General features: G+C 50.0%; 1 protein-coding gene across 1 annotated transcript in view; it reads right to left on the reverse strand.

Moving 5' to 3' along the window:
• The window catches only part of LOC147659239 (uncharacterized), a gene marked incomplete at its 5' end in the record, with an annotated part of 178,782 nt that overhangs the window by 36,420 nt on the left and 128,077 nt on the right, over positions 1-14,285 (reverse strand). The window contains one exon of the mRNA XM_086951863.1: positions 4,427-4,524. Coding sequence (XP_086807989.1) covers positions 4,427-4,524 — 98 coding nt within the window. The remainder of the gene's footprint in view (positions 1-4,426; positions 4,525-14,285) is intronic.

The following is a 14,285-nucleotide window of genomic DNA, read 5'->3' on the forward strand; positions in this document are numbered from 1 at the left end:
ATTAAATCACGCATATATCCTAGCTTTTTTGGCAAAACAAGGCTCACATAGGATATTACCGCCTACCGGCTATACCCTGGTCTGGCTAGAGTTAGAGAGGTCCATCCTGAATAACCTAAGTTCCCTGGCTCTACTAACACATAGACTATACATCCACACCTTCAAGTCTATCTTTAAAAATATAAAAACCGCGCCACTAAGGGTAGACCAGAAGCTGGAGAATACTATCAAAGGATCTAAAATGGAATCACTCTGGGCCAATAGCAAGATTTTGTATAAAGGTAAATGCCTAGCCTTTGACACATGGATTGGAAAAGGTATCCACTACCTTTACCAACTAGAAAATGCTGCATATCCAATTACATTCTCAGACCTCAAGTCAAGATATAACCAAGCAGACATTGAAATATATATTTTTTTGAAAATTAGAACGGCCCTTTCAAAAGCCAAATTATGAAACTTACAACCATCAATCTCCCCGTTTGTGACAAAGATGAACAAATTGGGTCACCAGGTCTCGCAGCTCTACAAACTCCTCCGTCCAAAAGCCTCAAAACCTAATGATAAGACTGTTGCCTATTGGGAACAACAGTCTACAGCCACACATAATGAACAAGAATGGTCCACACTACAGAGCTCCATCTCAAGTAATAAGATCTCCCCGGTCCACTCACAAACAAAATATTGGCTACTACACAAGGCTTCTTGCACCCCTCCCTGATTATTCTCATTAGGCCTCCGGGATGACGCGTCATGTTGGAACTGCAAAAAGGAAACTGGGGATTTAGCACATCTTATCTCTCTACTTAAAGCGTTCTGGGGGGAAATCTTTGACTTTATAAATGTTTTTTTTGGATTGTACGCTAATAAAATAATTTTCCACCCTGCCCATGGCATTTATGAGCACAGACTTGAGAACTGAATCCGATAAAGATCTACTCAACCTGTTACTAACAGCAGCAGTGAAAATGTCCTTGCCACTTGGAAAGACACAGGCAAGACATCTTAGAAAGGATGGATCACCCATCTCAGAGGAGCGGACAACATAGCACTACAGAACTCTCCCTGGAAACAGACACCCAGAAGGATGTGGAACTCTACTCTTACGAACCTCCCTGAAAATAAGATATACGGTTACCACACAGCCTGGTAACCCCTACGGACGTACCACTGGGACAACTGTACTTAACTGGTTTAACCATAGTCGCCTACACTAGGCTGCTGCGATGGGTGAGGCCTACCAATACCGGACTGCCCTTGTGCCAAAATCTCCATAGAATGTCACAAGTAATGGATAAGAAACGTCATTCATTCTGCCCTTCTCTTATCTTGGGGGACCTTAATGTTCATCTGGATTGCCCTGACGCTAGGGAAGCGGCTGACCTGCTGGATATTTTCTATCTGGCTCAGCTCGTTCAGCAAGTCCACCTTCCAACTCATCAGGCGGACCATCTTCTAGACCCCATCTGCTCTAATTTCCCCCTTTCCATAGGAGACCCCTGCCCTGGTCACTTTCTATCCCATTTTTCCTGGGCGGTACCTAGTGCAGCTCCACGGGTCCAACCCTGCCTGAAACCTGTTTCTGGTAGGATCGATCCTTTGAAATTCAAATTGGCCCTTGATCATTCTAGACCTGTTCTGCCTGGAGGAGTGTTTGTCAGGGTTCACCACCTGGGGTACCAAGGCGGCGGGCTTCTGCAACCTCTTCTCGGCCTTTTAGACCGGCCAGAGACTCACCGTCTAAACCCTGGTTTAATACGACTCTCAAGGGTGCTAAGCATGATTGCAAGGTTTTGGAGCGTGCCTGGCGTCAGAGCGGCTACTGTCTTATGGCCAAGAGGAAATTGAGAGCTTCGCAAAATATCTATTATGAGGCTATCGCCGTGGCCAAAGGACAATTCTTTTCTGCCCGCATTGATTCCGCTAGGAATAATGCCAAAGAAATTCTCTATAGTCCAGAATTTTACATCTCCCCGGGTCCAGGCGAGTGTCATTCCTTCTTCTCTCGCCTGGTGTGACACTTTCCCGCTGCTTTAGAGAGAAAATTCAGGCCATTCAGGCTTCCTTCTCTCCGGGCAATGGCTGCTGTATGGGACCTTTGGCTGCTCTACCGGCCGCCCCTGCCTGCTCCTTTACAGCTTTCAGAGCAGCTGCTCCTCTGGAATCTCTTAAAATCCTCAGGGGGCTTAAGTCTGGCTCTCCCCCTGACCGGCGAGGCTCCTGGCAGCGGTGGCAGAGACCGTGAATACAGAGGTGAATGGTATTGTCAATTTGTCCCTCCAAACTGCTGCGGTCCCTCGGAGGTGGAAGCAGGCGAAGATACTGCCTCTTCTTAAGAAAGCCTCTTTGGATCCCCTTACCCCAGGGAATTACAGTCCCATCTCCCTCCTCCCGGCCATCGCTAAGGTCTGTGAGAAAGTTGTCAACAACCAACTCACAGAGTATGTGGAGATAGAGGGACTCCTGCACCCAGCTCAATCAGGGTTTCGTGCCTCTCACAGCACTGAGACTGTCTTAGTGGAGGTGGTGGAGGCCGTTCGGGAGTGTCTGGGCGCGGGCAGGAGGGCAGCATTGATTTTGCTCGATCTCTCGGCCACGTTCGACACTGTCCCCCATGCTCTTCTTCTGGCCCGACTGGCTGAGATTGGGGTATCAGGACCGGCTTGGGGTTGGCTTAGGTCCTTTTTTGGAAGAGAGGGCGGAGCAGATTTGGCTCCCCCCTTTTTCCTCCTCTCCCCAGCTGGTCACCACTGGAGTTCCACAGGGTTCCTCCTTTAGCCCGCTCCTCTAACATTTATGTTACGCCTCTTTTATACCTGGCAGAGGAGCTTGGGGCTAAGGTGATGGCCTATGCAGATGACACGCAGCTGCTGTTTACCTGGGATAAGACCTCCAGCTCTGTCTCAGCAGCTCAACAGTGTCTGGTTTCCATCTTTAAATGGCTGGCTGATGCTCAGCTGAAGTGCAACGAACAAAAATCAGAAATCTTACTGTTTGGCAGGTTTCCCGCTGATTTTCGTGAGCAGCTGTGGCCCCCTGACTCCCAGCTCTCCCCGGTGTCAGGCCAGCCTGCAAAAAACCTGGGAGTATGGTTTGATGGGAGTCTCTCTTTCTACACCCATATTAATAAACTGGCTGGCTGCTGCTTTGGTCTCTAAGTCTCTGCAGTACTTTTTCCCGCTTCTTCCTCAAGCGGCTAGAGAAACTGTCACCTACGCTCTGATCCTTTCCCGCTTGGACTACGCCAATGCTCTTTGATGGGTCCCCTGGTTATCTGCTTAAAAAACTTCAGGTAGTCCAGAATACTGCCGCTAGATTGCTTTTGGGCATTTCGGCAAGGAAGTGTGTCTTCTCAATTATGCTCCCTTCACTGGCTTCCTGTTGCTGAGAGGGTCCAGTTTGAATCTTTAGTGGTGGCCCACCGTGCCCTTCATGGCCTTGGTCCTCCTTATCTTCAGAAGCGGTTTTCTTTTTACTTCCCGGCTCGTGCTCTTCGTTCTGCGACCCAATGTCTTGCCCGGGTACCTCGCTTTAGGCTTCAGAGGATGGGTGGCAGTTCCCTCACGGTGAAGGCCAGTGCAGCCTGGAATGCCCTCTCCCCTCTCCCTGCAGTCTATCCAGAACCCTGCCATTTTCAAAAAGAAACTCAAGACTCACCTTTTTGTTTGCTAATCTCCTCTTGTATCGCACAGGCATCGCGCCGGGACACTCTTGAGTATCCGCGCGCGCTACAAGTGGACCTAACATAACATCTCTTCTCCCCCACCCCCTTTTTCTGCCTGACTTTTTCTCTTACTTTCGACATGGGGGGGGGGGTTAGCTAAACAAACGTGATACACCGTCTAAGGACTCAGATGTATAAAACATTACCTGGGACAACCTATGCTAACCCTGTTACAGAATTTGTTTTGCTCTTTTATAAAAAATAAATAAAGCATGTTGAAAAAGAAAAAAATCACATATATCCATTTTCCTGCCAACTTGCACCATCCACAGATGTTTTTATATTTTTCAGTCAATTTACCCTGGAGTGATTGGAGGGGATAAACTAACTTGCTCCCAAGATTCAGACCATTGGCAAAATAAATGAAGAATGAGCATATTGGTTGGACATTTTTAATGGTGCTCACAAGTGACCACTAACGGAATACTAGAATACACTGCCTCCTCATCATCATCCTATTCTCTACCTCATGTATGCAATGTGCTCTTTACCCACCTAGATTAGCACAATGTGTTTAAATCTACTCATTGTGCCCATCTTGGAAGATTTTGAAAACATATTACAACCTCAAAACTGCAAACGCTACAGAAAAAGGCAGCAAAGATAGCCCCAAGATTAATACAAATGTGTAATTCTACAGAGTTAGCAACAGAGGAACAACATTTTCCGGGCGGGTGGGTGGTGCAAAGAAACATTTTATACCTGGAGGTGGGAAAGGTGGGGGCATAAAACCTTCAGGTCTGGGAGCCTTGCACTGATTACACTCAATTCTCCAGGAGAAGTTCTGGTTTCCACAGCCCCTGTAATTAAACAAGAAATTATACTTAATGGACATAAGTCATATACGTGGTTATGTATAGATTACATTTCTTGAAATAGAGAGAAAAAAAGGTGAATTACATATTTTTAAATTCCATTTCCCCAAAAAAATAATTGAAGTGTGATTGTCCAACTGGAAGCTTCATTAGTCCTACCATCAGGGCCCTTCTTGAAACACCACTCCTTTACTAGGAACTTGGAAAAAAAGTAGAAAGCTGTGCTCTTCTATATATAAAAAACCTATAACCATGAGTTTGAAGCTTGTGGTGGTAGATTCACATGTGCACTTTCCAGCAGTTTAATATCAAGTCTGGAATGCTGCTAATTGTTCATCTTGTTTTAGGATTTAAAATACGTATTGAATGACTGGATAACGTCCCAAGATACCCACAATATCAGACACTAGCTACATGCCAGATTATGTACGGAAATAAGTTAACTTACCTGCAACTCTGGTTCTCCATGCATCAATAGCCACGGAATCCTGCTCGCTCAAAGTCCAACTGAACACAAACTCCTGGATCTGGACGAGAAATTCCTACACGATGCTCACGAATTGAAAAGACGTTCAACTTTAATTTTATTTCGTTCTACTGGCACATATTTAAGCACCCATGGCCCCTGAAGGGACTTCGGGTCCCGAACTGCATTGGGCACGGTGTCATCATATGCAACGTTCATCAAGATTATTATAATTCTGTTCGAGTTGTGCAATTGTTATTGATGTATCAATGATATAATTTCATTGTCATTGAATCAATTAACTGTTTTCAATTTCAATGTTTCATACATTAATGAAAATTGATTTAGACACCATTTAAGACGGTGGTCATTGTAATTCTTGTGCATGAAAGTTTACATTTGTTGGGTACTCCCTGTGTGAAGTTAGCAACACAATTATAGGTTGTGCACATAGTTCTATTCAAACATCCCTGTGTGCCATTTACAATCCAATGTCTGTGGCATAGGCAAACCAACCCTCTAGCTGGGTGCACTATACCACTGCTGCCTGTACCGCATACAGTGTCTGAGCCTATTTTTAGATATTTTAAGTGCAGTAAATGTAAAATGTAAATGTAGTATTTGTATAGCGCCCAAATCGACCCCTAAAGGGGTTTCTCAGGCGCTTGTATGCATACCGCTGTGGAACCCTTCCTGGCTTTTCCCTGTGAAGTGCCCACTGCTGGCACTTCACAGGCATCCTAGCGTTGTTGGGGCCATTGTGGAGATTAAGCAACCTATTGCCCAGAGTTGCAGAGTGGGACCCATGATTAGAATAGGCACTGAGGAGAATTATCAGGTCCGCGGAAATTGAGCCCAAGACCCGAGGCGGGAATTGAACCCTGGTCCCAGGCTAGACTTCTGCATCAAGGTCTGCCGCTCTAACCATTGAGCCACACTTCTCCACTCCACGCCGGGGGTTTGTCATTACGAACTCCACAGTACCATAATGGCTTTACTGAAAACTGGGCAGGGTCCACAAAGGTGAAGCTTCAAAGACTTGCCGCATTTGTGAGCTGACCCAGCCATTCGCTGCTCCCAGCTACTGGATCCCACCAGTTCTGACCCCCAGTTTGGGCGGGAGAATCGATGGGAAAACCATCATAGGAGAGCTGTGCCCACCTTTGCCAACCCCACCCCTCAGGTCGGGGGAGCAGAGGGGAAGCACAACTCTCAGTCCACGACATCTTTAAGATGGGGGAACCCAGCCAACCAGAGTGAGGCTTATGCCCTTCCATCACCCCCCCCTCAGTCACTGGAGGGTGGCATATTAGCGGGTGCAATCACCACACGGGAGGGTCCCAACCTGAAATCCCCATCAATTTAGTATTTAGAGGCAACCCCGAACCTTGCCCCTCAGACAAGAAAGAAGGCCTGAAAAGCCCTGCTGAAGGAAGAAGAGGATGATAACAACTGTCTTGGCCCCAACCCTAATGGCCGGTCTCAACCGCTACCTGCTCCAGCGGAATACCAGTGTGTCCTGCAGTCAGCAGCCCCCAGAACCTGGAGAACCTGCCCTGCCTTCCCTAAAAAGAATTGGGAGCACCAGATTTGCTCACCAATAGACTCTGGTCCCGGCCAAATCTGCTAGTCTGCACCACTCTGCACCTGAAGCCCATGGGTAGAGTTAGAGTGGCCCAACACCACTAGGTGTTCTCCCAGGGATCCTAAATTGGGATCAGGTGATCCCTGACCTGCCTCACGCCTCCAGAAGACACCTGCAGCCCCTATCTGGAGGATTCCCTTGACCGTGACCGAAACCAGTAAGGAAAACCAGTTGCCAAAAGACAACCCCTGACCAGAAGCCTCACAGCATTGGGTGGCCCAACAGATTGTGTCCTGGCATCCCAACTTACCTCTCCAATCGGTTCTCACCTCCAGATGACCTCCTTGCCCAAGCCTGCAGTATTTGTTCTGACCAGAGCTTCCCCATTAAACCCAACAGGGCTCCTGACGTTAATACAGCACCCTGAACCTGGCTGCTCGTATGCCGCTGTGGGTGTACTTTGTGTGCTATTGTGGATCCACTCTTTGCCCTGAGCTAAACACTAGGAGCTTTTGCTTCCAAATCCAAGTGGCGTGCCAGTGAGCAGCACCAACCAGAGGCCCCCTTTTGCCCCATTGGATAACATTGGGCCTCACTCTGCACCCAGCCGCCCTAGTGCAGCTGAGTGTGTTCTGAGTGCATCCTTGACCCTGGGGTAGAGCTCTGGTCTAAACCTCAGAATACCAACTCCCACAAATAAGTACTTACCTGCAAACCGTTGACTTAATTTCCTTCTATAGGATGGCATTGACTGCTTTTCCTCGAAAAATCTTTCAAGTGTGGAGTTAGTTTGTGTGAAACATTGAAAAACGGCAAATGTGCCCAAAGTGAATTACTTACCTTTGGTCTAGGAAATGTCTCAGTGTGATATTTACGCATATCAGATTGATTAGCAAAAGTAACGTAAAAAGTAATCTAAAAAGTAACGTGCACAGTAATCTGTAAACTAACTAAAAAGTAATTTCGGACTGTTGACTTACCTGTAATTCAACCAACTGCATTAGAAAACGATTTACCTATAAATCACTGCATAAGATTTTGCAAAGTATTATTTCACTTAGCTGCACTAGACTTGGTTTTAAGAAATAAAATAACGAAATATTTTTGATACAAATTGGTTAGAGTTCAGTCTGAGTGTGTGACAATTTCTTGCTTGAGTGTGTAGAGCAAATGCTTAACACTGCCCTCTGTTAAAGTCTTACTGCTGACCCACACTACCACAAATAGAGAGTAAGGTGCGATCTACTTTTACCTGTCTACCATTGGGGTTACACTGGAATTCACACTATACCTCATTTTGGTATAGTATTTACAGAGCCAGCATCCTCCACTGTCTTCGACATTCTTCGGTGTACACCGCATTTGTCCAGCAAGAACCCAAAATCAGACTCCGGATCCAGGCGGATCTGTGACAGCACCAGACGCCTACAGCCCAAGTTTGAGTAACTCACCTCTCCTGTGAAGTCTCCCCAGCAGTCCTGACTTAGTCTGCATCAGTTGCTGACTTCTCCAGGAACAGTGGTGTAGCTTTGCTGCTGCCCTGTGCCATCCCTCCTTTCGCTCACTTCAACCCACGGCACCTTTTCCCCAAGACCGCAGGTACCTACTTGCAAACGTGCCTTTCAAAGGTACCCACCAGCTTCCAATAGATAACATTGGGCCCAGTGACCTCTCCATCTGGCTGCCCCAGTGCCGCTGGTGGTGCAGTACCTACCTGGCCTTGAACCTTGCCGTCTTGTCCTAAACCCCCAAAGCCTGGGGAATTAAGTAGAGTACTTATCTGCCAATCGGTTACCATTGTTCTCCTCTACAGGATTGCACTGTAAGTCTATCTGCTGCATTGAATGGTCTAGCTATATCACTGCCAAAGTCTACCATTGCACTTGAGTGACTTTTACAGAAAACATTCTTAATACTGTAAAGTATATAACTGCATTTACAAAACATTACTGCTTTCCTGAAACACAAGTTACTACTTGTGTAACGATAAATCTTTAAGAGACAGTGATAGATTCCTTACCTTAGAATATCCCCAGGCGTCAGACTGGATCCGGAAAGTTTTGCTAGCAGTACCCCTGCGCGTCAGTGAGTGGCGGCCTGCGGCTCCACGTCAGTCGCTGGCATCGTAAGCGCCGAGATTACGTCACAGAGACTACTTAGGCGCCACCCATGCACGCTGAAGTCAGTTCTGTACACGACTTTCCGCGCCAGGAACGCAGAACCATGCAAGAAACTGACCACAGGTGCCAAGAATCTAGGGTCCTGAAAAGGGGATGACCTTAAACCTAGAAGTCAGTTCGCAGAACGGGGAGGACAGGTGGGGCGGTAAGGAATCTATCACTAACTAATGTATCTTACAGATATATTGTTACACAAGTAGTAACTTGTGCATCTGAAAGAGATGTTAGTGATAGATTCCTTACCTTAGAATAGATACCCCAGCAATACCAACCCCTAGTGGTGGGTCTGCGAATAAGTTTACACCAGAAAGTTACGGAGTACAGAACAGTCAAAGAAGCCGTCCCTCCGGACTTAACTGTCAAGGCAGTAATGCTTGGTGAACGTGTGCAGCGAGGCCCACGGAACTGCCTGACAAATGTCCTGCAAAGGAACGCCGCGTCCCAAAGCAGTAGTGGTTGCCATTGCCCTGGTACAATGGGCAAACAGCCCCACAGGAGGCTCCTTCTTAGCCAACGAGTAACACGCTTTGATGCACAGAACGACCCACCGAGAGATGGTTAGTTTGTGCACGGCCCAACATTTTTTGGTACCCCCGTAGCCAACAAAGAGATGGTCAACCACCCGGAACTGTTGTGTGCGCATCAGATAAAACGAACGCGCCCGTTTTGGGTGCAGACGGTGGAGCCTCTTTTCCTCTTTCGAAGGATGTGGAGGCGGAAAGAAAGTGGGCAAAGGGATGGTCTGCCCAATGTGGAAGGGCGTGACAACCTTTGGCAAGAAAGAAGGACGGGTCCTTAGAACCACCTTGTCCGGATTAACAGAAACGAAAGGAGGTTTAGAAGAAAGAGCCTGGAAGCTCACTCACTCTTCTGGCAGAGGTGATAGCTACCAGGAAAGCAGTCTTGAGAGTGAGATGTCGTAAAGGACAGTTATGAAGGGGCTCAAAGGGAGCGCACAACAGATATGTCAAGACAAAGTCCCATTGAGGCATTATAAACGGCACGGGAGGAAACGTGTGCGTAATACCTTTTAGAAAAAGGTTAACAACCGGAGACTTAAGAGACGGTTGATCAGGGAGCCTTTGAAAGGTGGAGATAACAGAAAGATCACCTTTGATAGTGCCCAAAGCAGAGCCCTGCTGGGCCAAAGAAAGTAGGAACAGAAGGACCTCTGAAAGAGGGGCAGAAAGGAGATCCACAGCTTTAGCTGCGTATTATGCCACAAACTTGTTCTACCTGCAGGCGTATACTGTTTTAGTGGAGGGGCGCCTTGCTGCCAGAATGACATTGCAGACTTCAGGGGGAAGATCGAAAGCCATTAACTGTCGCCGCTCAATCTCCACGCATGGAGGTGGAGGCTTGACAGGTTTGGGTGGAGAACCATACCCTTCTGCGACAAAAGATCCTCCCATAGAGGCAGTCGGACCAGGGGATCGATCGCCATGCAGAGTGGCTCAGGATACCTGTATCTTCGTGCCCAATCTGGAGCCACAAGGATGATTTGGGCCCAGTCGCGCTGAATCTTCTTCAGCACTCTGGGCAGAAGTGGTATAGACGGGAAGGTGTACAACAGACCGCAACTCCACTCGCGACAAAAAGCGACGCCGAGCGTCGCCTTGGAAATTCCATCGCGTAGAACTGATGACATTGGGCATGTTCTTGGGTGGCGAATAGATCTAATCAAGGCTCTCCCCACTGCATAAAGAGACCTTGCGCCACGTCCGAGTTCAGACGCCATTCGTGATGCATCAAGCACAGTCAGCTGAGTTTGTACGCCCTGGCGTTCAGAGAACTTGCCAGGTGTTGAACCACCAAGGTAATGCCTTGATCTTCCAGCCATACCCAGAGGTGCAGAGCCTCCTGACATAGGGTGCACGACCCCACCCTGTTTGTTGCAATACCACATGGCGGTGGTGTTGTCCGTGAACACATGCACTACACTTCCCTGGACAGAGGGAAGGAATGCTCTCTGTGCATGATCACCCGAAACTCCAAAAGGTTGTTATAGTCTCAGGCCTCTGACCTCTCCCAAGTTGCCTCCCCATCCCAGGAGGGACGCATCTGTCGCCACTGTGCTCCGGTTGGGGTAGGGAGAGGGATCTGCCATTGACCCAATCGTGATTCCCGAGCCACCACTTCAATTGTCGTGCAGTGGCCTCCGAGATCTGGACAGGATCGGACAGGCTGCCTTGATGCTGCTCCCACTGGAACTTCAGAGCCACAGGAGAGCCTGCATATGCCATCTGGCATGGGTCACCAGCAGGATGCAGGAGGCCATCCGGCCCAGAAGCCGGAGTGTCATCCTGACAAACCCGGGACAAAGGCTGAAAGATCGGAATCATAGCCTGAATATCCTGGACTCGCTGTTCGGGAGGATAAACCCGAAACAGTGTCAAATCCAGAACCGCTCCGATGAAGGGGAGCTTCTGAGAGGGACCCCTGTGTGACTTCGGCACATTGATGGAGAACCCCAGCAAATGCATGAGGTCAGCCGTAGTTTGAAGGTGATTGACGACCGCCTGGGGCGAGCCCGCCTTCAACCACCAGTCGTGAAGGTAAGGGAAGACTGACAACCCCGACCTGCGCAGGTGAGCTGCGACCACCTCTATCACCTTTGTGAACACCCGAGGGGCACTGGAAAGGCCGAAGGAGAGCACTGCAAACTGAAAATGCTCAAGGCCTACCGTGACCCGCAGGTAACGGCGGTGGACCGGCAGGACGGGGATGTGAAAATATGAGTCCTGCAAGTCCAATACTACCATCCAGTGTCCAGGGTCGAGGGCAGGCTGGACCTGAGCCAGAGTCAGCATTTTGAATTTCTCCTTCGGGAGGAAGCGATTAACGTTCAAGGTCCAAGATGGGTCGCAGGCCCCCCCCCCCTTGTCCTTCTTGGGGACTAGAAAGTAGTGGGAACAACCACTCCCTACTTCTGGCCCGGGAACGCACTGGATGGTCCCCTTGGCCAAGAGGGCAGTGACTTCCTGCTGTAGATCCCCCTACATGCAGTGGCAACGAGGCGGCATGGCTAGAGGGAAGGACTGCAAGGAAGGAAGTAAACCCCGCGGAAGGTCTGCAACGCCCACTTGTTTGATGTGATATCGCGTGGCAGTGGGGGAGGTGGTGGCGGGTCCTGCCACCCACTGGCGTGGGGTACTCCACAAAGCACAGATTAGGAAGGTTTGGGAGGTAGAAGCAGCGGGGGCTGAGGTGGACTGACCCCCACGCTGATTCCCAGAACGGCCCCTGTGGAAGCGAGCAGAGGCTGGTTCTGCACAGGTTTGCTGGAGGAACGTGCCTGGGAGCCCATGCAATGGACACAAAAGGAACGTAAACCAGGTGTGTCCGGGCTCTTTGTAGAAAGACCCAAGGACTTGGCCGCGGCCTGCTATTCCTTAAAAAGCTACAGTGCATCGTCGGCCTTATCGTTTAACAGGCGAGTGCCATCAAAGGGCATGTCCATGAGCGAGTTCTGGACATAGGGCGAGAACCCAGTAGCATGCAGCCAGGCGTGGCGACAGCGCCACAGTCTTACAAATCGCCCTGCCCAACGAGTCAGCGGTGTCCAAACCAAGCCGAATAGCAAACTTAACAGCATCCTTACCCTCAGCAACCGCTTGGTAAAGAACAGCCTGAACCTCCTCAGGACACTGTGGCAACATGTGAGCAACGGTATCCCACACCTCATGGGAATAGTGGCCTAATAAGCATGCGGTGTTCACCTACCGCAACCCCCTAACCGAAGAGAACAATCGCTTACTCAACTGTTCCAGCTTCTTAGAGTCTTTATCCGGTGGAGCCGTTGGGAAGGCACTCTGCGACGTCGAGGCTTTGATGACCAGGCGCTCAGGCGTCGGATGAGTGGTGGGAAAGGTGGGGTCACCAGGCACCAGGCGATGACGCATTGTGACATTCTTATCCACAGGGGCCGGCCGCGACCAAGTGCCCTACAGGACGTCGGTGTGGGGGTCATTGAAGCGAAGCAACGGCTGCGACGAAGTAGACTCCGTTTGGAGCACCTCGGTGAGGTTACTTTTGAGGGCCATCGTCAGAAGGCCGAAATTGAGGACCTCAGCAGCCCGACAGAGCACCATCGTGTATAAAGCGCCCTCTTCCACCGGAGAGGCAAACCCCTGGTAAGAAGTGACAGATCGCCTGCGTCCTTCAGATCGTCCACCCAGTCCTGCTCGGAGTCACACTGGCGGGCAAGAAGGTCCTCGGACCCCTCCCAATCATCCTCCATCTCCAGGAGGAACTGCCGCGGCAGCAGAGCCGGAGGAGGAACAAACTGCGCCGGAAACGGCGCCGGCTGAGGTCGGGCTGGTGCCGTGTCCCAATGCGGATCTGAGGCAGGAAAGAAATGGTCCTGGAACCGGGGTAAGGGCAAGACGAACTGCACTCACTGCGGTGCCGGAGCAGAGGGCGGCGCTGGGGCCAGAGCCGGCAGCGCAAGACCGTGTGGCGTCGGGGACGGAGCCAATGGCGTAGGATCCTGTGGCACCGAAGCTGGATCCACCGGCGGGCTAACAGGATCTAAACACTGGACAGCGGGCCCAAAGGCCTAAAAAGGTGGACCAAGGTGGCAAGAAACTCTTGCACCTGTTCGGGAGTAGTCGATGGACCCGGGTAAGGCAGGTAGACTGCATGACTCCTAGGCTCCAATGGAGCTGCAGGGGCAGTACCCCTGTCCCCCTCGTCTGCATCCGAGAGCAGACAGGGGAACGTCGGAGAGCGAACACGCTTCTTTGACCTTTTTAGGTCGTTGCTTACCGGAATCAGAGGGCGAAGACTTGGAGCCCGAAGAGCTACGACTGCGGCCCCGCGTGCGGTCCCAGGAACAATCCCTGGACACAGAGCGGCGTTGGGACTCCAGCAGTTTCCTGCCCCGCTCCCTCAAGGCCTCAAGGCCTTTGGGGCCATAGCTCGGCAGTCCCAGGAGTCGTGGTTGGTCTCCAGGCAGTAGAGGTAAACATCATGGGGGTCCGCCATCGACATATTGCGACGACAGGCCCCAAAGGACTTAAAACCAGGCATCCCTACATGCACCAGGAGAAACAAGGGGGAGACAAAAGTCTCAAAAGAGTAGTCAAAAAGTGACTAGGGTACGTGCTCTATCCCGATCTGCGCTTTCTGGCGAAATAACAGACGTCAGCGCGCATGGGTGGTGCCTTAGTAGTCTCCATGACGTCATCTCGGCGCTTATGACGCCAGCGGCGGACGCGGAGCCGCAGGACGCCACCTACTGATGTACTGCTAGCAAAACTTTCCGGATGCAGTCTGACGCCTGGGGATATTCTAAGGTAATGAATCTATCACTAACGTGTCTCGTTCAGCACCGCTACTTTACACGACCCTCTGATAAGTCTAACCACTCATCCCAGCTACCACTAATTTGAGTGTAAGGAATTATCTACTTTAACCTCTGCCATACCTTTGGGGACGCACTGGACTCTGCACATTATACCTCTTTTCAAACTAGTATATACAGAGTCCGGCTCCTACAGTCAGCACCCCAAAA

This window comes from Lissotriton vulgaris, unplaced genomic scaffold (assembly GCF_964263255.1).
Source record: "Lissotriton vulgaris unplaced genomic scaffold, aLisVul1.2 SCAFFOLD_3227, whole genome shotgun sequence".
Classification (NCBI taxonomy): Eukaryota; Metazoa; Chordata; class Amphibia; order Caudata; family Salamandridae; genus Lissotriton; species Lissotriton vulgaris.